The sequence below is a fragment of the Salminus brasiliensis genome, chromosome 8, assembly GCF_030463535.1.
Source record: "Salminus brasiliensis chromosome 8, fSalBra1.hap2, whole genome shotgun sequence".
NCBI lineage: Eukaryota > Metazoa > Chordata > Actinopteri > Characiformes > Bryconidae > Salminus > Salminus brasiliensis.
The window spans coordinates 41,462,963-41,489,058 of record NC_132885.1 but is presented as its reverse complement, the minus strand read 5'-3'; the positions used below and the strand labels follow the sequence as shown (position 1 = coordinate 41,489,058).

Genomic DNA, 26,096 nt, shown 5'->3' with positions numbered 1-26,096 from the left:
CCCTATAAACCCATATAAAGGCCGTAATTGGTAATTAACTGGCTGCTAATTACTATATCGTTCATTTTGGTGAACTTAGCATTTCCCAGAGCTTTTTCTGTCTCTACTATACCTCATTATTGTCTGCGTAACATTGTAGGTGCCCACTATTATGTCCTTTAGTGACAGTAATTAGTGAATAGTAGTGGCTGCAAATTACTATATCATTAATCTGAGTGAATTAGGATTTTTTTGAGAGCACTGCAGTTGGATATTATACTTAATAATTGTCTGCACAATATTGTAGGTGTTCATTGTCACTCCATTATAAACCCTTATAAAGGCAGTCATTGGTAATTAACTGGCTGCTAATTACTATTAACCTTAACATTAATCTGGGTGAATTAGGCATTTCAGAAGGGGACCTTTTTATGTACTGTACCTCATGATCTCTTGCAAAACACTGTAGACTTTAGCCATTAAGCTTTTATAAAGCCTCATAAGGACACAAGTGTTGTGAAGTCTTATGAAGCCAAAAGCTGACTACACATAAAAAGCGTGCTTTAGGAAATGCTTAATTCACCCTGGTTACTGTGTGACAATGCAGCAGCAAGGTAATACCCAGCTACAGGCTTATAAGGCTTAATATGCGTACTTCAGGAGCCCCTATACTGAAGTGCTGCCTATTGTTCCTGCTCATCGCTGTTTTGCAGATCACACAAGGTAAGCATACTTGAATTCAGGCCCTGATTGAATAACCGCTAATTCTGATGGACGCGTACCTTTCGCTACATGAAAGATTACTCTCGCTGCCGCTAATAATGAATAATAGAGAAGGACTGAGCTTATGCAACCATCAAAAACAAAGCACAAGTGTACGGCGCCCAGCATTAACGCTGTTTCAGAGGGTTCGGCACCTCTTAAAGGAGGACTGACGTAGGCAGCATATCTGCGCTCACCCTGTGCTCCCTGAGCTCCCCTGTCTCATGTCCTTACTTTTCATATTGCCGTCACTTTCATTCATCCTGTTCTGTTCTTCATTCTGTTTTTAAACATATATCAAAGGCCCCCTATCATTTACACTTCACGGACAAAAGTATTGGGACGCTTGCCTATTTTATTGTTCCCTCTGAAATCAAGGGGAATGGAGTAACTGTAGAGTAGCCTTTACTGTCAAGGGAAGATGAAAGCTTTCTACTAGATCCTGGAGGAGCACTGCTGTGAGGATTTGACTGCATACAGCAACAGGAGTGTTGAGGATGAGGTCAGGAACAGCACCTTAGTTCATCTATTCCAACTCCAGACTCATCCCAGAAGTATTGGATGGAGCACCAATCATCATTCCAGAAAACACAGTGCCTCCCTTACACCCTTTTAGCCCACGCCTGGCATTATTAGGCAGCATGGTGCCAATAGGTTCACTGTGTTTATCTCCTCCAGAGAGTCCTATTCTATTGGCAGTACTTCTTCTCTACAGGGAATAGACAAGCTGCGTGTTAGTGTGCATTTGAACAGCAATGGGTGCAACTTAAAGCTGCTGAATGCATTCCTTATTAGAAGGGGTGTCCACAAACATTCGGACATGCAGTGTATATTCACCTATTCCGCCTACAGAAGTTTTTTTTGAAGGCGTCTTTGAGGTTTTTTAGTCTGGGCTGCTTTTTGAATGATCTGCCACATCCATAATCCAACGGTTTTAGATCTTTTTTATTATCATTATTATTTTATTTATTCAATAATTGTTCTTTGAGTGCAACTGGGACCTTGAGATCTCAATTTTGTTCCACCCCATGTACCACATGTGATGCGAATGACAATTAAGTCTCATTGAAGCCTTGAGGCTCATTGCTATCTTCCACCCCGCCAGCAGTCTATTTTCACGTCTTCCACCTGTGTCATTTAAACAGAAACGCTAATATATATCTACGCTGATGGGCGCGGTGGTCTCGAAATGAGGGGTGTTCAGGTCAGTTTCTGGCGTACTGCTATTATCTTGTGGTAGTGGAAAACACAGGAGGAGCTCCACTGACTGAAAACAATGGCGAGCGACACGCTGATTGGTTTATTGTTGCATTCTATTAATCATACTTTTTTATTATTTTCTTAGTCTGGATATTAATTAAAATAATAATTACCCATACTGCTTTTGGCAGCCATCATAAAGCTACTGGTAGAATGTGGGTTGGATATTGAACTCTTCTTGGCAGCACTGGTTTAGAGGTTAACCCCTTAACACTCCACGGCTTATCACACACTGCAGTGTGTTACTCAGTAACTACAGGGATGTCTGTACAACCGGTGGGGCTGTTCTCTGGTAATAGAGGTTTGTAGTAGCAGCTTCTACCCCTACGCCATCAGACTTCTCAACACACGAGGGCTGACTAAGCGGAGACCCCCACTGTGTAAGGGGTTAGTTTCGAAGTGTTATTTGAGTTTATTTGAGTTATACACAGTACAGCTCGCAGTAGAATACTATGATAACAACAATATATATGAGTGTAAGGCTGAATATATAAGAAGACATGACTCAAATAAAATGAAAAATAACATAAATTAAGTATTCGAGAGTCATCAGGACTGAATTACTTCTAATTCAGTGAGTTTCAAAGAGCTCCTCGCCCAAAACACAGCCATAATTAATTAAGAAGAAGAATTTTGATCATTTTGAGCCACGCAAGGGGTACTTCTCCCGTCGTTACCATAGCAAAGACACACTGACACGCCCTAAATCAAGCCCTGCGAAGTGCACGGTTGATGGCTTGCCCCCCCCAAGGAACCAGCACCTCCCTCTCTCTCTCTGACTGTCTGTCTGGGGGCTGGTTTGTGGTTGGTGGTGAGATGGACTACAGTGTTACAGTAACAGTGATTGCCACGTGGAGCGCTGACCTACATACGGCCTGTCCAGATAGAATGACTCATCATCAGCGAGAGAGACAGAGAGAGAGAGCATATGAAGCTGTCAGTAATTGCACAGGAAAGGCAGAACAGTTGTGTGTGCGTGTGTGTGTGTGTGTGTGTGTGTGTGTGTGTCAGGTGAAGCACACACACTCTTCTCAGTGACAGAGCCTGAGGTTAGTGTCAGCAGGCCGTGAATACCTGTACACAGTGTTTACCTGACCTGCTGAGGGTTACTATGTCTCTACCTCACTGACCTATGTGAGTGTGTGTGTGTGTGTGTGTGTGTGTGTGTATACTCACCTGTCTCAGGGCACTGCTGTTCATCCTGGTCCTTCTTATTGTCCGTTATGTCTTTATGGGACACCAGAAACAGCACCACCTCTCCCTTCTCGTTCTTGATGGGCACAATGTCCAGCAGACACCAGAACTGAGTTCCTGCCAATCAGAGCCGTTGACAACAGCTGGGCATTAACACAATCATAAAAGCTCTATAGCCCCACACTTACACTGCTGATCAGACACACACACACACACGTATATATACACGTATACACAGCTCTGGAAAAAATTAAGAGACTACTTAATATGAATCTGCAGACTATGAACGTCTCAACAGCGATGTGAAAGACTAGTGGAGAGCCGGCCGGGCAATCAGGGCTGTGATTGGTCAGTTGAGGTTATTATTTCACCATAGTGATTTCTGACTGCTCTCAAAGTTCAGATATTAGAACTGTGTTTAAATTTGAATAATAACGTCTTTACATTAGAATTATTATAATCATTTCTTTGCATTATTTGAGCAGCTGTTTTTAAGCAGTTGTCATCTCTGTATAATAAATGTAATAAAAATAAATATATTTCTGTAATAAATAAATGCTCTAAATATATGCACATATATGCACTGCATATAAATAGTAAAACCGGAGAAACTGATCATGTAGGGTGGTCTCTTAATTTTTTCTGGAGCTATACATATATATATTAAATATATATTATTTTATTATTATTTATTTTTATAAATAATAAAAGTATTTTAGATGCTTTCACAAGGCATTTTATTAATTATACTTTTTATTATTTCCTTATGTCTGGATATTAATGTTTAATTCAGGCTCACAACACAATTACCCATACTGCACTCTATCCAATATTCACGTCTATCATAACACCTTGACTGGAGGCTTTTGGCAGCCATCATAAAGCTACTGGTAGAATGTGGGTTGGATATTGAACTCTTCTTGGCAGCACTGGTTTAGAGGTTAACCCCTTAACACTCCACGGCTTATCACACACTGCGGTGTGTTACTCAGTAACTACAGGGATGTCTGTACAACCGGTGGGGCTGTTCTCTGGTAATAGAGGTTTATAGTAGCAGCTTCTACCCCTACGCCATCAGACTTCTCAACACACGAGGGCTGACTGAGCGGAGACCCCTGCTGTGTAAGGGGTTAGTTTTAAAGTGTTATTTGAGTTTATTTGAGTTATACACAGTACAGCTAGCAGTAGAATACTATGATAACAAGATATATGAGTTTAAGGCTGAATATATAAGAAGACATGACTCAAATAAAATGAAATAAACTAAATTAAGTAAAGTATAAAAACATATACAGAGATAACAACAAATAAATAGCAGTATAAACAGAGCTGAACAGGAGCGTATCCCTTCTTTCTAACTTCGAGAGTCATCAGGACTGCATTATTTCTAATTGAGTGAGTTTCAAAGAGCTCCTCAGGAGCCCGTGAAGTGGCACAGAAGTGGCTGCAAAGGCGGGTTGAGTAGAGCAGCTCGTACAGCAAAGGAGGAATTCAGGGGGAAAATCACTGGAGCTAAATTAAACTGGTTGTGTGTTTATATGTGTGTTTATGTGTGTGTGTGTGTGTTTGTATTCAGATACGGAAATGAGAGAAAAACAGCCTGGTTTGGAAAAACACTAACTCTAATTTGTCAAATGGAGCGTTCGGCCGATGCAATCGACATAAAACATGAAATGAATTCCTAATTAAATTGAAAAGCTGCCGAAGAAAAACACACAGCGGTTTGCTTTTCAAATGAACGAGGACATGGGCGGTCTGTTAAATGGTGTGTCAATCTACAGTGTGTTAGACACACACACACACACACACATCGACAGAACAGGTCGACTCATACAGGTAAAGAAAACCTGTATATTCACTCCCTGGCCACTTTGAAAACCCCTCCCCTGTGATTCCGCTCGGTGGTCACTTTATTGGAAACCCCTCCCTTGGGCTTCCACTCACTGGCCATTTTATTAGAAACACCTACCTACTGATTCCACTCCCTGGCCACTTTATTGGAAATCCCTCCTTTCTGATTCCGCTCTGTGGTCACTTTATTAGAAACACCTAACTAGTATTTTCTCACTGGCCACTTTATTAGAAACACCTATGCTGTGATTTTACTCACTATCCACTTTATTAGAAACACCTACCTTGTGATTTCGCTCTGTGGTCACTTTATTGGAAACCCCTCCCTTGGGCGTCCACTCACAGGCCACTTTATTAGAAACATCTCCCTAGTGATTCCATTCCCTGGCCACTATATTGGAAACCCATAAATTGTGCTTCTACTCTCAGGCCACTTTATTGGAAACACCTAACTAGTGTTTTCTCACTGGCCACCCATAACTTTTTTTTTTTTTTTTTCACTGGCCACTTTATTAGAAACACCTACCTTTCGTTTTCTCCCTGGTTTAACATATTGGAACCCCTTATATTGTACGTCCACTCATTGGCCACTTTATTAGAAACACTGTCTGTGTCGAGTGTAGAGTGCATATTGCTTACACAGATCTCAGAGAGTGAAACTGAGAAAGAGATGATTGACAGGTGCAGCTTGTGTAAGCCCTGCTATGAGTGGCAGGAGTGTAATCCAGTGCAGCAGCTGTGCAACTGCACAGGTACGAGTTCCTGTCGGGCAGCTGTGATCTACTATTCCCTTTACACTCGAACCCGCACAAAACTGACAGACAGTGTGAGTTAGAAATCAAACTGAGACCGGGTGCAGAGTGTGTACGGAGAGGGCTGTGGGCGAGGGCAACATTTTGAGACATTTCTCAATAACTTCTTGGGTTTGGTTTTGGGTTCAGATTTCAGACCGCATGGACAAAAGTATTGGGACACCTGCTCATTCATCATCGTTTCTTTTGAAATCAAGGATGTCAAAAAGAGCTGATCCTGCTTTTGTTGGAGTAACTGTCTCTACTGTCCAGGGAAGAAGAAGGCCTCCTACTAGATGTTGGAGGAGCATTGCTGTGAGGATGTAATTGCATTCAGCGACACGTGCGTTAGTAAAGTCAGGATGTTGGATGATCACCACCCTACTTCATGGATGGAGCTCCACCACCATCATTCCAGAGAACACAGTTCTTCCACTGCTCCACAGCTCAATGCTGGAAAGAGGTCGGAGGTCCTTGTGGACGGTGGAACGTCTGATTTCTAACTGTTTTGAGATCTTTTTAACCCCCTTCCCAGACTCGTCGCCATCTACAACCTTCTGTCTGAAGGCCTCAGAGAACTCTCTGGATCTGGCCGTGATGTTGGTCTTCAGCACCCACTTCAACTTTAATCAAGAGCAGACCAGACTAAACGTCTGAGGTTCCTCCAGATTTGTCTGATGTTCTGCAGCTGAGTCTGATTCTACACATTTGAAGGAGTAATACATGTGTGTATGTGTGTGTGTGTGTGTGTAAGGGGGGGGTCTTGTATTGGGCTGTAGATTGTAGGTTTTAGGCAGGAGGATTTGTTTGATTTGGGCAGAATTGGTCAGGACTGGAACAATATCTGAAGACTGATTAAGGCTCTAACTCAGGCAGTTAACCACTCCTCATGGGAGGGTGCATTCAGGTATCCTGTGCTCTCTGTAGACTCCCTGCTTGGCTTAACTACATGTAAAGGAAGCAGTGGATGAGCGCTGAATGAGAATGGCATCATCTCTAAATGAACGTTTTACTTCTCACTTCTCTGAAAGCAGGTAGCATAGCGCCAGCGTTCAGCCATATTTGTCTCGGTGGAAATTGGGAGGACAGTCATTTAAAGCACAGTTAAGGAGGAATGTTTAAAACAAGAACTGCGTCCATCAAATTCACAATGTTCAGACATGTTTTCAATGTCCTCCAGGAGAGGCTGCTGAGGAACACATTTGCGGTGTGCTGTATGTTGTACAATCTCTCGGAAAAACCCAACAAATGACCTCAGAGTGGCCCAGGAGTTCGAATCCCAAGCCACGCTGCTTTGCCATCCGCAGCCATAATCTGAGAGAGCACAACTGACCGTGCATTCTCCTGGTGGGTGGATGGCACCTTCATCACTCTAGGGACCCTCTGAGTGGCCACTTTAAGTTTCACCCATTGCTGACACAGATGGGCAAATGCACACACACAGCTTGTCTAGTCCCTGTAGAGAAGTACTGCCAATAGAATAGGACTCTCTGAAAGAAATAAACCCATCAACCTATTGGCACCATGCTGCCTCCTCATGCCAGGCGTGGGCTAGAGGAGTATAAAGCCCCCCAGCATTGAGCTGTGGAGCAGTTGAGGAACTTTTATGTTCTCTGGAGTGATGGTGGTGGGGCTCCATCCAGTACATCTGGGATGAGTTGGGGAGTTGGAAAGGTTGAGGTAGGGTGGTGATCATCATCCAACACCCTGACTCACTAACACTCTTGGTGCTGAATGCAATCAAATCCGCACAGCAGTGCCGCTCCAGAATCTAGTAGAAAGTCTTCTACCCTGGACAGTAGAGACAATTACTCCAACAAAAGCAGGATCAACTATTTTTGAGCAGATGTCCCAATACTTTTGTCATTATAGTATAGCTCACTTAAGCTAAAACTAACAGTTCTAAACCACAGATAAAGTCAAACGTAATATAATTTTATAGCTTTTTTATCTCCTGAGGCGAACAGCGCACGGCTCTATTAAAGACAAACAAGCTAAAGCCCGTCTGACGTGTCCACATTCACACACAAGCTCGAAGACTACATAGCCGCCGGTCGAGTGCTGTGTTTTCTAGCTGCTGGTGGGTGAATATGTGAATGACTTTCCATGCTGTGCGCTCTCTCTTTGTCCCTTTTTAATATGGGAAGACACACAGTGAAAAAGCCCGAGCATCACCACAGAGCTGTTGTTTGGCCTCGTCGGGTCCGAAGGGCTTCGGAAATAGCACTGCTTTATTTTCAGACAAGCAGACTAAAGGGGAGATGAGGACACAAGCTGGTGTATTAAGGTGTTATCATCCACACTGTGTGCACAGGTACATCAGCCGCCAGTTAGGACTCTGGAGAAAAGCTTTACGAGCAATTTGGTCAAATAGATGTGTTTTCCAAAGCAACAGAGCTGCTGAACTGTTGGTAAACAGTGTGGGATCACACACCATCAAACTGAAATATACCAGCTGTGCTCAGAATCCAAATCAAGCAGAGAAACGGCATAATCATGAGGCATAATCATTCCAGTATGAATTTCTAATAACATTAATATCAGTATGAATTTCTAATAACATTAATATACAGTATAAAGTTCTAATAACATTAATATCCAGTATGAAGCTCTAATAACATTAATATCCAGTATGAAGCTCTAATAATATTAATATCCAGTATGAAGCTCTAACATTAATATCCAGTATGAAGCTCTAACAACATTAATATCCAGTATGAAGCTCTAATAACATTAATATCCAGAATGAAGCTCTAATATCATTAATATCCAGTATGAAGCTCTAACATTAATATCCAGTATGAAGCTCTAACAACATTAATATCCAGTATGAACCTCTAATAACATTAATATCCAGAATGAAGCTCTAATATCATTAATATCCAGTATGTAGCTCTAATAACATTAATATCCAGTATGAAGTTCTAACAACATTAATATCCAGTATGAAGTTCTAATAACATTAAAATCCAGAATGAAGCTCTAATAACATTAATATCCAGTATGAAGCTCTAATATCATTAATATCCAGTATGAAGCTCTAATAACATTAATATCCAGTATGAAGCTCTAATAACATTAATATCCAGTATGAAGCTCTAATAATATTAATATCCAGAATGTTTTTTCTAACATTAATGTCCTGAAAAATAATTGTAGATTTCTCTCTCTCTCTCTCTCTCTCTCTCTCTCTCTCTCTCTCTCTCTCACCTCCTTTCTTGTAGAAGACCAGTTCAGTCTTGAACTCTCTCCGCTCGTCCAGAGCGCTCTGGATTTGAGCAGTCAGGCGGTCGCTGGTCTCAGGGCCGTACAGGAAATGACACGCGCAGCTCTTCTGCATCAGCTCAGCGCGGGCGTATCCCGTCAGCTCGCAGAAGCCGTCCGAGCAGTAGACGATGGGGTAGAGCGACTGCACCTGCGCATTCCCCAGCACGAAGTTGCTGTCTGAGAGAAATCAGAGAAACAGATTTTACAGTTAGTTCGAGTTAGAGAAGCTCTAGAGTTCAGATGATTGGACGGTGTCATACAGCACTGGCCAACAGAGAATCCACGACTGGAGCTCAAAAACAGTTCAAAGGTACCGATACAGTGAGAACCCGAACAACCCAATGCAGGACCTGGTACACCACAAACCTTCCCACTATCAGATACACCTAATGATTACAGCCTTCATCTTTAAAAGAGAGAGGAGAAAATCCAGCTCTGACTTCAGATCTGAAAACATCCACAGCTGTGTCCATCCTTCCCCTGTGAAGTTCTGGACATGTACTGAACATGTGCTGCATGTATACTAGACATGTACTGGACTTGTTCTGGATATGTACTAGACATGTACTGGACGTGTGCTGGACGTGTGCTGTACATGTTTGGGACATTTGTGGAGGCATAATGGACATGTGCTGGACGTGTACTGGACATGTATTAGACATGTACTGGACATATACTAGACATGTACTGGACGTGTTCTGGATGTGTATTAGATGTGTGCTGGACGTGTATGGGACATGTGCAGGAGGTATAATGGGACATGTACAGAATGTATACTGAATGTGTATTGGACATGCACTGATGTGTACTGGACATGTGCTGAACATGTACTGGGCGTTTACTGGACATGCGCTGAACATGTACTGGACATGTGCTGATGTGTTCTGGACGTATACTAGACATGTACTGGATGTGTACTGGACATGCGCTGAACATGTACTGGATGTGTACTGGACATGCGCTGAACATGTACTGGACATGCGCTGAACATGTACTGATGTGTATTGGACATGCGCTGAACATGTACTGGACGTGTACTGGACATATACTGATGTGTACTGGACGTATACTAGACATGTGCTGGACGTGTACTGGACGTGTACTGGACACATAACCAGAATGTCACTGAAAATATGAGAAATAGCCAAAGCTACAGTCTTCACAAAAGCACATCCAGCTCCTTCAATCAAGCAGCGCGGGGAGCGTCTCAGCGGGCCAGATGAGGCCTCAGCAGTGCCGGTGAAGTGTGAATGAGGAACAAAAGGTACCGGGCGCGTCCAGAGCACCTGCAGCTGCAGAACCCCAGCGTGCAGAAAACAGGTAAACACCACAAAACAACACAACAACATGGACAGTGGCCCCTGCACAGGTTTGCTGAGGTCACACTCACAGAGAAGGAGAAGGTCTACTTTTAAATGTATGGCTTTATTCACGGAGGAATGTTGACATATCGAGTGATGAAGCCCCTCCCCCTCCACTGCTGGTATTATGACCTCAAGTGCAAGAACAGACTGATCCAATATGAACACAAATACTGGTAATAACATAGAGAGAAAGATGGGGGGGGGGTCCAAAAGTTTGTGGACACCCCTTCTAATTAATGCATCCAGCACTGGACGCAGATCAGATGAGGAACACTGGACGCCCATTGCCGTATCAGCTTCACGCCTCCAAGAGCTTTTGGTTCTGCTTAAAATACGGCCACTTTCAAATTCCTCATTAAACCTGTTTTTAATGAGGACCTCGTTTCTCAATGCTGGTCGTGGAGCAAGGCTGAGAAACATGCTCTTTTTAACAGCACTCTATACAAACACACACACACACACACACACACACACATTTTTCTCTAATAAATAAATTGCGTAAAAGCTTTGATAGAGCTGCACACAGTCGTGCTGAACTCTGAAAGACAAGAACATGATGTTTTGGTTTGCCACATTCTGGCCTTGGGTTTGAATAGGAGCGAGATGAGAGTCCAGTCATGCTCTGCGTGTGGATCTGTATGCGCTCCTGAGGGCAACGTCTGGTGAAGGTAAAGCTTAGAAATGTAGAATGGTCCCAAGTTGGCAGGTCAGGTCTGAACCCCACCCGCACCACGTTCCACAAGTGTTTGGAGTATCTAAGTATCAGCATTTGAATTTAAACCAGACGTGGGTGTGGCCTAAACCTGTTTACGGTTTAACAAGCACTTTGGGTGGCATTTATTCTCTTAGTACAATTTAAGGAACGGCGAGGAACAGCGGAAAACATCTGAGATGTGATGAAGGTTTAAGGTAGTATATATGGAGGACGTACTTGTCATCTGCAGTGGTCTGTATGGGCTACATGGAGCAGGGGGCTCTGCTGGGAAGTGAGTATAATGTAGTGGTCTCTCCGTCAGTTTGGGGTCTGTTTATATAGCGAAACAGAGCTCTGCTTAGGTTAAGCCACTGTGGCAAACCGTCCAAATACTTTACGGAAACATCCTCTCCTAGATTCTGCTGATCTGGTACTCATGTGGATCCATTGTTTGTGTGCTCACTACTCAGCCATCGCATTAAAAACACAGACCAATAGTGAAAAGTGAACAACATCTGGTGGATCTGGTTCTAGTGGCTCCTGTCTGTCAAGGGGTGGATCTACATATTAGTGCAGCAAGTGAGCAGTCACTTCTTGAAGGTGATCAAGGTGTTGAAGCAGGAAAAGTGGTCAAGCGTAAGAATCCAAGACATCAGGCAGGTCTTGTGGGGTGTCCTTGGTATGCAGTGGTCAGTACCTACCGAAAGTGCTCAAACTAAGGGCATCCGAGACTCACTGATGCTCATGGAGGTCCAAACTCACAACTTGCAGGTCTTAAGTCAGGATCTGCCGCTGACGTTAGTCTTGGTGCCAGATACCACAGCAGGACACCCTCCGAGGTCTTGTAGGGTCCATGCCTTGAAATGTCCGAGAGCTGTTTTGGCGGGACGTGCACAATATTAGGTGGGGGTTGGTGGCAACTGTCCAAAGCTGATCTGCACAACGAGCCCTTCGAGCTTCAAGTACGGCTCGGCTCGACCCGCCATCCCTTAAAATCCATGGAAGACGAGCGCCCAGGCTTTTTTCTGTCCTGCACCGAAGTGGTGGATTGAACTTCTCCTGGGAGTCCAACACTCGCTGTCCTCAAACCCAGACTGAAGACCCTCCTCTTCCGAGAGTACTCAGGTTAAGAGAAGAGTATTATGGTCTCCATATTGACTTGTGTTTAGTAGAGTCTAAGATTAGAGGAGCTTTAAATTTTAGCCTATTTAAACTAGCTGAGGTTCTTCTTGAGTAAATAGCGAAGCACTTTTATAAGCATTGGCTAAATGCCGTAAATGTAAATGGAAAGTTATGGCTGATGCATTTATATGTATTAGTTTGTGGAGTTTGAGGGGGCGTCACACAGGACATTACCATTGACAGCGGGACACGTCCATATTCACCAGCATTCGTAGAGCTGGTGCATAAATGTTTTATTTCCTATAAGCCTTTAGCGAAGCAGTTAGCACAAGCCCAAATCACCCCAATTACAGATGCAACCACAGCATGACCCTGAGTGGGGTTTACAGCGCTTTTCAAAGGGATGAATACTCCATGAGTCGAACTCGCATGTAATACAATATGTTTTCCTGACGTTTATACAGCTGGGACCTCGCTGCAGTAGCCCAGCAGCCCCGCTTATTAAAGGCCTCATATCCTATCATTATTTCGGCCCCTGAGGCCCACTTATGACATCCGTGTGGCTTTATGGACCAAAAGTAGTCATAAATAATTTTCTATATGACCGCTTTGTGTCTCCCAGGCTTTAAGATCACATTGAACACATTGTAAATGAGCTCTGTTCTGATTGGCTGTCCTGTTCGGCACTGGCTGCATCATTCCTAGTAGAGTAGATGTGCATGGGAGGGGCTTAACTGCTGTGGGTGGAATGGGCGGATGCACATATATATATATATATATATATATATATATATATATATATGCATCCACATTTATATGGTACACAATATGGACAAAATTATTTGGACACTTCTGAAATCAGGGGTATTAAAAAGAGTTGGTCTCACTTTTTTTGGAGTCTCTACTGTCCAGAGAAGAAGAAGGCTTTCTACTATATTTTGGGGGAGCATTGCTGTGAGTATTTGATTGCATTCAGCAACAAGAACATTAATGAGGTCAGGATGTTGGATGATTGATCACCACACCACCTTCTTAACCCCAACTCCACAACTCATTCCAAATGTATTGAATGGAGCTCAACCATCATTTTAGAGAACACAAAAGTTCCACTGCTCCACAGCTCAGTGCTGGGGGGCTTTGTACCCCTCTAGCCATGGGCACCTGTGGCCCATTGATGCTCACAGAGGCCCAGCCCACCTCACAACTTACACAACAGCTCTATCTGCTGCTAATGTTAGCCTTGATGACCGTCAGAGGTCTTGTGGAGTCCATGCTGTCTCGGCGGCAAAAGGGGGACCTTCTTAATATTAGGAGGGTGGTATTAATGTTATGGCTGATCAGTGTGGAATTGGAGTGAGGGCCTTTAACAGTTTTACAGCAAAGTGTTCTGTTTAAAAACACTAGTCATCACTATATGGGCCCTTTAATGGCCTTAGACCCCAGAGCTAATGGCCAGACATCCTGGTGGTGCAGGGTGGGCAGCTGTACACATCACAATGATAATTGTTTACACCTAAGGACTAATGGGAAGACCCTGTATAGAAAATACTGTGGATTGTCCGTATGTGTGTGTGTGTGTGTGTGTGTGTGTGTGTCTGTGTGTGTGTGTGTGTCTGTGTGTAGTTAATCAAATGAGCTCTTGCTGTAATCTCTCAGCAAGCCTTTGCCCCAACACCTCCGAGAGGCTTTTCTTCCACACAGAATCCTAATTAATGTCTCTCTCTCTCTCTCTCTCTCTCGCTCTCTCTCGCTCTCTCTCTGTTTGTGTGTGACATCAGCAATAGTTCATTACAGCTAATGAGCAGAAAGGTGTTCAGTACTGTCTGTAATGTGACGCTCATTAACTGTGTCAGCGAATACTAAAAACTGACCATATTTGTAATAGAACAGGATATGATCTGCTAATCATAATACAGCAAAAATAAGGAGCGTCTGAAGCGGTGTCCTTTTTAAAAAATAAACTCTTATAAAAATACTATATAAACTTTTCTCTGTCCTATTTTTAGCAAATATAAGATTTAAAAAAATAAATAAATTTGATGGCCAAAACCGGTCATCCAGATGACAACAAACAGCTGGTTGATGCAGCTCTTGAATTAATAAAAATAATAAAATAATAAATAATTAAAACCTTTATAGTTATGTATATTTTTGTATAATGTATTATGTTATTACATAAAAAAATAATAAACAACTAATTAAATAAACATTAATAACATTACTACACTAAAAATAGGGTGACCATATGTTTATTTTCTTCCAGGACACGTGGGATTTCAAAAAAGCCAAAATGTTAAAACTGTCTAAAATCTCTGCATTTTAGTTTCATTTCATGTTGACATGATTTTTTTTTCTAAAAATATATGCACCCCAAAATATGTGCACCCCAACATGAACATGTTAGCCCTAAGCTAATGCTATAAGCACAAGCTAAGGCCTTATCTCTGAACTAATGTACTTGCCTCGAACAAACATACAGAATATATAAAAAGTAACCGCTGCTTTGACTGTCCTGAACCCCTGAAGAACCCCTGTTCAGTAAATACACCATGAAATGCCACAGGACCGCCATAACACACACACGAGCTGTCCAAGGGGTCCACAGGTGCCCGTGGCCTCTCATTAATTCGACTCTCTTTTATCTCTCTCCCCTCCTTATCTCTCCCTCCTCTCAGTCCAGATCAAACCCTGTGTTTCACGGTTAGCTCGGCTCTAATGCAGAGCTGGACAGTCTCCCTGATGAAATCAGCTTTGCTCTAAGCGCCTGTCAATGTATTCCGCCTCTGGGGCCGCATTCAGGGCACAAAGCAGCACTCTCGGAAGCGGCCAGACCAGGTAATGATGAATTTTATGAATATCCAGACGAGCGCCTCTGTGGACTCAATAATGGCTTACAGTGGATCGGCGCTATTGACAGACCAGCAGAACAGACAAGGACAAACAAGCCCGTTTACAGACACACCAGTCTGCCCAACAGCCCAACCCAGACGTGATCAAAGAGAAGGCCGTAGTCCAGCCAGAGCTTAGCGCTCAGCTCTGAGAGCTGTAACACTGTAATCCTGCCCTGTGCTGGTGCTGTCATTATGCTATGCTAGCAATGCAACTGTGCTGTCATAGCATCATGCTGTAGCTGTGATGTAACAGTGTAACTGTAATGTAACCGTGTTACTGTGATGTAACAGTGTAACTGTGATGTAATGGTGTTACTGTGATGTAACAGTATTACTGTTATGTAACTGTGTTACTGTGATTTAACCGTGTTACTGTGATGTAACTGTTACTGTAATGTAACAGTGCTACAGTGATGTGACGATGTTACTGTGATGTAAACGTGTTGTAATGGTGTTACTGTGATGTAACCGTGTTACTGTGATGTAACAGTGTTGTAATGGTGTTACTATGATGTAACCGTGTTGTAATGGTGTTACTGTGATGTAACCGTGTTACTGTGATGTAACAGTGTTGTAATGGTGTAACTATGATGTAACCGTGTTACTGTGATGTAACAGTGTTGTAATGGTGTTACTATGATGTAACCGTGTTACTGCGATGTAACAGTGTTGTAAAGGTGTTCCTGTGATGTAACTGTGTTGTAATGGTGTTACTATGATGTAACTGTGTTGTAACCGTGTTACTGTGATGTAACTGTGTTACTGTGATGTTACTGTGATGTAACTGTGTTTCTGCGATGTAACCGTGTTACTGTGATGTAACCGTGTTACTGTGATGTAACAGTGTTACTGTGATGTAACAGTGTTGTAATGGTGTTACTATGATGTAACCATGTTACTGTGATGTAACAGTGTTGTAATGGTGTTACTATGATGTAACCGTGTTACTGTGATGTAACCGTGTTACTGTGATGTAACCGTGTTGTAATGGTGTTACTGTGGTGTAACCGTGTTACTGTGATGTAACCGTGTTGTAACCGTGTTACTGTGATGTAACTGTGTTACTGTGATGTAACTGTGTTACTGTGATGTTACTGTGATGTAACCGTGTTACTGTGATGTAACCGTGTTACTGTGATGTAACTGTGTTGTAATACACTCTAAAACATAAAAGTGCCTCCAATGAGTTTCTTTGAACCATGTTTTTTCTAAATGGTTCCTTGTAGAACCAAACATGTCTCAAAGAACCCATTTACAGCACCTTTACCTTTTAGGGTGTATTACAACACAGTCAGGATCAGAAACGGCTTTCCCAATTGCAGAGTCGGTCTATTTACACCCAGCGCTTATTTTCTACCTCCGACAGTGACATTTATAAGAACACGCCTCTGGCGCCGTCTTAAATAACTCATTCGCTATTTTTAGCCCTGGCTGTGTGCTGACCGTAAACATAGCAACTGTTCGTGTGTGCTGCGCACTGTGTCAGCTTTAATTTAGACCACAGGTCAATCAGCGAAGTCCAGAAGCTCTGCACCAACCTTTTGCGAAGGCTTACAGCTCGTTAAAGCAAAGGCTGAGCCTCCACTCCAAGCTTCAGCATCACCCCCCGTAATTCCAAAAGGATAAACAGCAGCGCTTACCATTCTCCTACTCCAACGTATGCCATAGCCGCAGTTCACCAATTAATCCAAACCTGGGACGCCTGCTACATGTTAAATGTCAGTCTAATAGGCCGCCTCAGTAATCCATACACTGCCAGCATTACAGAAGACAGCTGAGCGAAAGCTCCGCCATTCCAGCCGCTATTACAGGGGGCTGGCCTCAATTTACAGGTGATGGAAATGCCCCACTGAAATAGAATCAATCTCTTTTTACGTTCTAGAGTTTCTTTCAAATACAGTTCAATCGTTCTGCTATGAGGTGACTGAATGCAAATGGCATTGTTCAGGAATGAGGCCCCTGTAAAAAGGGAGCCAGCGTTCACTCTCCAAATCAACAGCTCCACCAGTTAGAGGGGGGATATCTGAGGGAAGGGTAAGTGCAGGGTAGAATTTCAGTGCTGTATATGATGTGGGAGAGATGGAGAATTCAGGTCCGAACAGTAACATTTTCAACAGTAAACAGTAAGATTTTCTATTTCAAGTTGTAGGCCAACATCACTGTAAGAAGTCACAGCATCTGCAATATGCTATTAATGTAGATACCAGTGTAGTATGAGGGGGCCAGTTCAGATCCAGCACACCTAGCTCTAAGGTTCTAAAAGCTAAACCACATGACCTGGATCATGGATTAGATCATGGTTGGAGCTAAAGACGTCCATGTGGTTGATCTCTGAAAAGTGGGTTCTTCAAGGATCTTTAGTATTCACCTTATTCCTCCACAGCCACTTTGAGAAAGAACTGCTGTGGACACTGATAATAAAGTAGCTAGATATGCTAACCCAATTCCAACAGGCTATTTCACATGAAGAAGGAGACCTGCATCTATGGTTGAGGACCACCCAAACGTCCATATCGTTTTGCAAAGGGGCGACTCGGCTATGAAGCTCTGGTGAAGAGGACATGTTGGATGCAAGATGTTAGCCTGAGAGCTAACCTACCTAGCCTCATAAGCACTGACGTGTCCGCTTCACCTGAGCTTCCTAAACCAATGGCCCCTGACCACTGTTGTCAGGGAAAATAAGATGAATTTGGAGCCATGGCAACTAAAAGAAAGGCAGGGTTTCAAAGGTTCTTGGTCTAGCTTAATGGTTCCTCTCTAAGATGGAGATATTATGGAGTATAGTTACAGAACTTTCTCTTTAAGCACCAAAGGTACTATAGTCTACTAGACTAGACTGACCGCTATAGGAATACTTCTAATAGGGTTCTTGTAGATGGTTCTCTATATGGCAATATTGCATTTCTTTTATATGGTAATAGAAACATGGTAGAACACAGAAAGCTCCAGTTCCACATTCTGATCCATTCTACTGACCAATGTGAACATCACTTGGCATCACTTGGCATTTCTTGCTCTCGTCACCTCCTACAGTCAGGAACTATAATCACTTTGAGCAGATTTCTTGACAAGCTGAGAAATACAGAATTGCCAGAAATGAAGGCAAATAAGCATGTGGACGGAGGTGGTGGAGTAATACTACAGGGTTTTACACAAATATGCACCGGATTAGCCAACGTTACCCAGTTTTCACCACAGTTACACAGTGCAGTTAGCAGTGTTACAAGCCCAGGAGGACTTTTCACCCATTTTCTTCCCAATTTGGACCACCGATACCCCCCGACACTAGTGAGGGCGGACCAACACACGCCCACCCCTTGATGCATGCGCAATCAAGCCACTGAATGGCCGGCGATGCAACATCATCAGGCAACCAACCCGCCTCCGACACACCAGCCTGCAGACGCCTGCAAACGATGTGGGAAAAGAGCGCACCCTACCCACCCTGGAGAGAGAAAGGCAAACTCTGCTCTCTCTGGGCCTCGGTTGCTCATGGCTAGGAACATGACCAGGATTCAAACCAGTGATGGTCTGATTTTAATGACAGACTTTACATCAACTTCCTTAATCTTTGACCAAAATAGTGGAATATCTATGCTTTCACTCAAAGAATCAACCAGTCAAAGGTAATAATGCAGTCAGACATCTGCTCACAGCTTCCACACAATGCTTCCACAATCCCTTCAACATCACCAGTGCATCAGTCATTCTAGTTCTAAATAAAAGAAATAAAAAATGAAATTAGAAAGAATGAATTTTAGGCTGCAAGTCCATTAAAGTGCAGCAGAGATCTCATTAATATGCATGACCCCCCCCCCCCTTTCTTCGCACATTCGGAAATGATTTATTTGCAGATGTCGCACGTCTGAGAATGGAAATGAGTGATAATTGTGATGTCACGTCTGACACAGGACAAAAAGCAGCCGACGCAAGGAGGGGAAAAAGGAAGCCGTCTGACACCACGAAGAAGAAACACAACGGCTCTGATCTGTAGCTGCCAGCGGGGATCTTTTTGGAAGAAAACTGAGGCTGAACCGCAAGGTTCCCATGATGCCAAGCCATGAATCAAAGGTCAGATCGACTGCGAAAGACTTTCAACGCAGCTCCTAGAACTCACCAAGTGCACCAGGAGTTCAAACAAGCTCACTTCCACCTGAGTTTTTAAGCTTCAGCAGTTCAAACAGAGGCATGTGTTTGAACTGCCTAACCAAAGTGCCTCGAGCTGATAAGTCAAAGGTCAGCATGCTGACTGGACAACGACGGAAAGCATATGAAGACCAAAACACTTTACTTGGGCCCTGCTATATACCAATCAGGTCCCCCTTGTGTTACCAGAGCAGCTCTAAAGATCCCTCAGAAGATCTGTAAGTTGTGAGGTTGGGCCTCCATAAGCATCAATGAGCCTTGGAGCCTTTGACCCGATGTCGTTGCTTCACCGGTTGTCCTTCCTTGAAGCTTTTTTGGTGAGTACTGACCACTGCATACCAAGAACTCCCCACAAGACCTGATGCCTGATGTTTTCGAAGTTCTGACTCTCTCTCATTGTCTAGCCGTCACAGTTTGGCTCTTGTCAAAGTGTCTGATTCGTGTATAACCCTCACCCTATGACCCTCACCCTACACCCTGGTCCTGAACCTTACTAACACTAACACTGTTGCAAAACCAAGGAACACAGTGTTTGGCTTTCAACAGGGGTGAATCAGAGCTTCAACATCAACTACAGTAGAATTTCTCCTTGTTTCCAATGCGATCCAGAACAAAACAGCGGAGGAATCAATCTCATACATTCTGAACATCCAGCAGAGCATGGATCGGTTGTCAATGGGCTTCAACAAAAACACATTCCTCATTTGGACGGTAATGAATTACCTGGCTGAGCTGTAGTATCGAGCTGGTGTGGAAAGAGCATCTCAGGAGACGACTGGTTGTGGATTCATTTGTTTGTTTTTTTTACAACACAGAGACTCAAATAGGAACGGACGAGGAGGAACCTGACCCAGGACAACCTTGCCTCAGCTCAGTTCATCTAAAAAGATCTGAAGGGAAGTGCTATGGGCTGGAAGATCCATAGCAAGTCATACAAAAACAGCCCCAAAAAAACGTCCAAATGCCGGCGTACTGGTTTGCGAGTGGACGTATGTATGAGGCTGATTTGGCTCATTCATCATACAGTCCTGTTGAGCTGCAAATGCAGCTCCTGGGCAGCGGAACACTGATGAATAAAATACCATGAGTTCCAGGGGGAGGCAGCTGCCCATGAGTGATGGACATGGCAGAGTGCTTTGAGTGTGTGTGGAAGGGGTAGGGCAAGCTGCTGCCATTGGGAGGGTAATTTCTAATAAAACACATTGCCTTACGGTATGTGACATGCACCACTTCGGTGGGACATGTTTTGCATCCTTGGTTTGTGTGGAATAATAACATATGCAAATTGCAGATTTGGTCTCTTATAGGGTCTTACCCATGAGTCAAGCGAGTTTTACATCGCCATGGACAAAAAAGGCTGCAGTACAAGAAATCAACATCTTCAGGCTTGATTAAAGTTTGCAGTTGACCAGAAGAGGCAGAAAATGGCAACTGGAGGAAGGTTTTGTTGTCAGATTAGTGAAAAATGATTGAAGTAGTAAAGGTGAGGCATTCAAACTCAAGAGCACTGCACCAACTGTTAAGCATGGTGGTGGTAGTATATTGCTCTGGAGCTGTTTTGCTGCCAGTACTGGGAAAAATGAAGAAGCAAAAAACTATATAGTCAGAATTCTTCAGCACTATCTCAAATGCTTTTGCTGTTCCGGACAGGACAATGATCCCAAACATAGATCTAAGATGGTTTCGGAATGGATAAAGCAGTTTACCAGTGTAATTGTGATGATTCACAAAAGACAGTGAGGGTTCTCCATAGTATTGAAAATGGCTTCTATGATAGGGTTTTTTTTTTACAGTAGCAAAACCCATTTTGGTGCTATTGAGATAACCAATTACCAAGAAAAAGCATGTAAGCATTCAAATGAGAACCCTTGAAGAACCCCTTTCTTTGCAGAATAAAAACTTACCTTTGAGGTGAAAGGTTTAGCTTTATAAGCCAAAGTTTTTTCAGCAAAAGTTGAGTCAATCAGGCTGCTTAATACCTGATTCACACATACTACCCCTCAAAATGTGTTAGCTACGCGACAGCAGGACCATTACCAGAAGATCTACCAGAATATGTGCATGCAACATGCCACATTTGGTCCCAACTACTGAAAACCAGACCGTGATAGGCTGATTAACAGTTACAGAGTACTAATGGCTAATTTGAAGTGAAAGGCCCTCAGTGCCCAGTGGGAGAACTTGCTTGGCAGTATCTACCCAGATACCATGGAGAAGTAAAATCCTGTTGGTCAGTTTTCTGATGGTCGTATTAAGCACCTGATCTAAACCGTGACGTAAGAACGTTTAATACAACATGGATGACTTCATTAAATAAAAAGCCCCTTAAGGTTCCCCTCTGGTCACAACAGCAACTAGAGGAAGATTTATTATTATGGTTTAAGTCTTAATTAACAGACCACTATGTCAATGTAATGTAAATCAAGGGCTTTTCCATAGAAGAGTGCAATGTGGTGTGCCACAAGGCTCTGTTTTAGGGCCTATACAGTTCTCTGTAAATGCCCCACCCATACCTTCTAACACTCTAGAAAAAGCTTGGTTCTGCAGACCTGGGCTGTATCAGAGTTGTTTTTGCTGGCTGGGCTGGTGAACAGGACAAGGTTAGCAAAAGCAGAGGTTCAGTGTTCCACTGGATTAGAGCTTGACTCATCTGAGCAAGAGGCCCTGCAGCGTCGTCTCCCTGTGAGAGAGCCCAGAGTATCTGCAGGGGTCTCTCTGCCACTCAGCTGCTCCCTAGCACGCACATATACACACAATCACACACATATACACACACATATACACACACATATACACACACACATAGGCTTCTGTTCGCTGTCAGCAGTTAATATTACACACTGCACCGAGAGGTAGAACACACAACAGACGCTCATAAATGCACACAGCGGCCTGCAGAATATACACAGATATGGCAGATCTTGTGTAAACACACACAAACACCACACACTGTCAATACGCTAACGCTCCACAGCAGACATCGCCACACAGAGGAACATCAGGAAGGAACTAGAGCGGATTCTGTCAAAATTACGACACAAATAAACGCACAGTATTACAGCGGCACTGTGGGATCATGTCATGGTGACCAGTAGAAATGGCCCAAAATGACTTCTCATTGAAAACTCATCACATTAAGGGGGAATTCCACTGACCATGCACAATTCCTGCATAATTAAGAGGATAAAATGGATAAGATTTGGTGGCGGTCTGAAGAGTTTAATGGCTCTAAAAGCTCCCTCAGAGAACATTATTATACTGAATGGTTATGAATACACTGGCTAATGTCTGAGACACTGTTGTTCTAGAGTTTTGAGAAGGTATTGATGGGAAACCCATCTTAAAAATCTTGCCTCTATTTTAGCATAATCAACACTCCATACAAAACCCAGGAAGCATGTGTGTGTTCACAGGTGGGTTCAGCTCAGTTTTCATAGGGTGTCCCACAAGGCTCTGTTTTAGGGTTTTTACAGTTCTCCCTTTAACACAGGGTGTCCCACAAGGCTCTGTTTTACGGTTTTTACAGTTCTCCAATTATCATAGGATGTCCCACAAGGCTCTGTTTTAGGGTTTTTACAGTTCTCCAATTATCATAGGATATCCCACAAGGCTCTGTTTTAGGGTTTTTACAGTTCTCGATGTACCACATGATGTCCCACAAGGCTCTGTTTTAGGGTTTTTACAGTTGTCTAATTATCATAGGATGTCCCACAAAACTCTGTTTAAAGGTTTTAACAGTTCTACTTTTATCATTTGGTGTCCAAAAAGACTTTGTTTACGGATCTTTACAGTTCTCCCTTTTTCATAGGGTGTCCCACAAGGGTCTCTGTTAGGGCTTTTGCAGCTCTACTTTCACCATTTGTTGTCCAAAAAGTCTTAAGTTTATGAGTCTGTACAGTTCTGACTTTTTCATATGGTGTCCCACAAGGCTCTCTTTTAGGGCTGTCATCATCTGAGTGTCTGAGGATGTTTTAGGGTTTTTACAGTTGTATACAAGATGTATTTGTTCAAATGTGCCTCTATTTTAGCATAATTAACACTCCATACAAACCCAGAAGACATGTGTGTGTTCACAGGTGGGTTCAGTTGTGTAGTTGTGTTGGTTAGTAGTGTTTTGTTGTGTATTGTACTGCCCATGAGAAATCATAAGACTTTAAGAGGGACACCCTTCAGACATCTATATCAGTACATACGGGTAGTGGGTGACCAGAAAATCAAAGCAAGGGACTGTAGAGCTTCCATTAGCCTTCATGTAATCTGGTAAGCTGGTGAGGGCTGTCTGAAAGAGAAGGGTGGAGAGAAGTAGAAGAGAGTAAGAGGGAGCTGAGTTTTTCATCCACTTTGTTTATGCAGAAATAAAAATAGAGAGGGGTCTCTAAATCTGAAAGAGAAGACTCCAGCTTGGTGTCCCACAAGGCTCTGTTTTAGGGCCTTTGTTGATCTCTCTTCATTTACTGTCTACTATTCATAAACAAATGCTGCGTTTTGCTTTTATGCTGATGACACTCAGTTATACTCAGCCAGATTCAGAGCCACACTAACATATAATTAAAGACTGTGCAACAGATACAAACAAGGACTGCACTCATTTCATCCCCAGCCCAACCAGCAACAGCTGTCAAACCACTTACAGCACAACTAGCAACTGGCAGACAGTTAAGTAACTCACTTAAAATATTGTGTGGTTTAGGGCTTACATTGCGAGCCACTATTTATAATTGTAAGTGTAAATCAGGAGGTTTTTCCAGTGCAATATGGTGTCCCACAAGGCTCGGTTTTAGGGCTTTTGCTGCCCTTTCTCCTTATTTACCACCAATAACTCCTAAATGAACTGTTGTCATTCTGTTTTGCACTGATGATCCTCAGCTACACTTAGACTGAGTGACAGAGTTGCACATAATTACTGTACATAATACCTGTTAGAGACACAACCAGCTCCTATGTGTTGTCTTTACAGTTCTCCCTTTAAGACAGGGTGTCCCACAAGGCTTTGTTTTAGGGTCTTGACAGTTCTCCTTTTTTCATTTCAGATGTCCCAGAAGGCTTAGGTTTATGGGTCTTTACAGCTCTTGCTTTTTCGTATGGCTTTGTTTTAGGGTCTTGACAATTCTCCTTTTTTCATTAGATGTCCCAGAAGGCTTAGGTTTATGGGTCTTTACAGTTCTTGCTTTTTCATAGGGTGTCCCACAAGGCTCTCTTTTAGGGTCTTTATAGTTGTCCTTTTAAAAATTTGATGTCCAAGAAGACTTTGTTTACAGCTCTTTACAGTTCTTATTTTATCATATGGCATCCCTCAAGGCTCTGTTTTAGGGTTTTTACAGTTCTCCTTTTAATCATATGGTGCCCAAAATAGCTTAGGTTTCGCGTCTTTACAGTTCTTGCTTTTTCATAGGGTGTCCCACAAGGCTCTCTTTTAGGGTCTTTATAGTTCTCTTTTAATCGTGTGATGTCAAAGAAGGTTCTGTTTACAAGTCTTTACAGTTCTCACTTTATCACATGGTGTCCCACAAGGCTCTCTTTTAGGGTCTTTGCTGTTCTCCCTTTATTTACCACTCAACTTGTCAACAGATGTTGTGGTTCTTTTTATGCTGATGACATGAAACTTAAATCAGAGACACGTTAACAGATCAGCGCTGTCCTGCAAAAAAAATACAAAATTACAAGATGAATGGACCAATAGAAATGCTTCAAAATTGTATCTAAAAAACTTTTTTACATTGACTTTCACTGAAATTTGCAATGTTTTTTGTTGTCCGTCTTCGGTAAGTTTGCCAGTTACTGCATTCAACCATTTATAACACATCCACCTTTGATCTGATCGTAGAACTTCGACAGCCCAGAGAACAAGAACACACCAAGGCTACCTTAAGCATCTATCTCCTTGACCAGGCGGCACTGAACCCTTTGAAAACAGCCTCTCACAGCATACGTCGGATTCATGAGAACTCGTTATCATCTCTTTAGCCCCTCAGGCTACGCTCTGACTCCGAACAACACACGACCTGAAGGGAGCGCGAGAGTTCTCTATTTCTTTCTTTCCCTGACTTAAAAACACATTGCGCGAGTGTGGAGAATGATACTGGCAGACAGGATCAAACACAGCCTCTCTCTCTCTCTCTCTCTCTCTCTCTCTCTCTCTCTAGGCAGCTTTGTCTTTCTCAGTTCCACTCTATCTCACTCTTCAGCCCCCTCATCTCTTCCACTTTCCCAATGAAAACACTCTAATCTCAGTGCGAGAGAGGTGAATGAGTAAGTGGCTGTAAGAGGGCCCTCCAGTCCTGGAAATGGCGTAATTGCCATGTGCGTGAGGGATGCATTGCTCTGCGTATGAATGATAAGACATGGAGATGTAGATCAAGGTGTCTGATGGTGTAATCTAATGAGCTCGAGTCGCCACAAACTCTTGCATTTGAATGGAAGCTCTATAGCAAAAGTCTCTAGTGTTTAGTCCATGTACTGAGATGTACTGCCAATAGAATAGGACTCTCTGGAGCAGATCAACATCATGATCCTATTGGCATCATGCTGCCTAATAATGCCAGGCGTGGGCTATAGAGGGGTATAAAGCCCCCCAGCAGCATTGAGCTGTGGAGCAGTGGAAGAACTGTGTTCTCTGGAATGATGGTGGTGGAGCTCCATCCAGAACTTTTGGGATGAGTTGGGGAGTCCAAATCTAACTACTACTAGTCCAGTCCGAGTCAGAAAGACTTTGGGGTACTTGAGTCTAAGTCAAGACCAAGACGAAGACTTTGTAGTAGACAAATCCAAGTCAGGA

General features: G+C 43.0%; 1 protein-coding gene across 1 annotated transcript in view; it reads right to left on the bottom strand.

Moving 5' to 3' along the window:
* kcnh3 (potassium voltage-gated channel, subfamily H (eag-related), member 3) overlaps positions 1-26,096 on the bottom strand; it is a 144,566-nt gene that overhangs the window by 40,986 nt on the left and 77,484 nt on the right. The window contains exons 2-3 of the mRNA XM_072686616.1: positions 9,048-9,281; positions 3,178-3,312 (exon numbers count right to left, since the gene is read on the bottom strand). Coding sequence (XP_072542717.1) covers positions 3,178-3,312; positions 9,048-9,281 — 369 coding nt within the window. The remainder of the gene's footprint in view (positions 1-3,177; positions 3,313-9,047; positions 9,282-26,096) is intronic.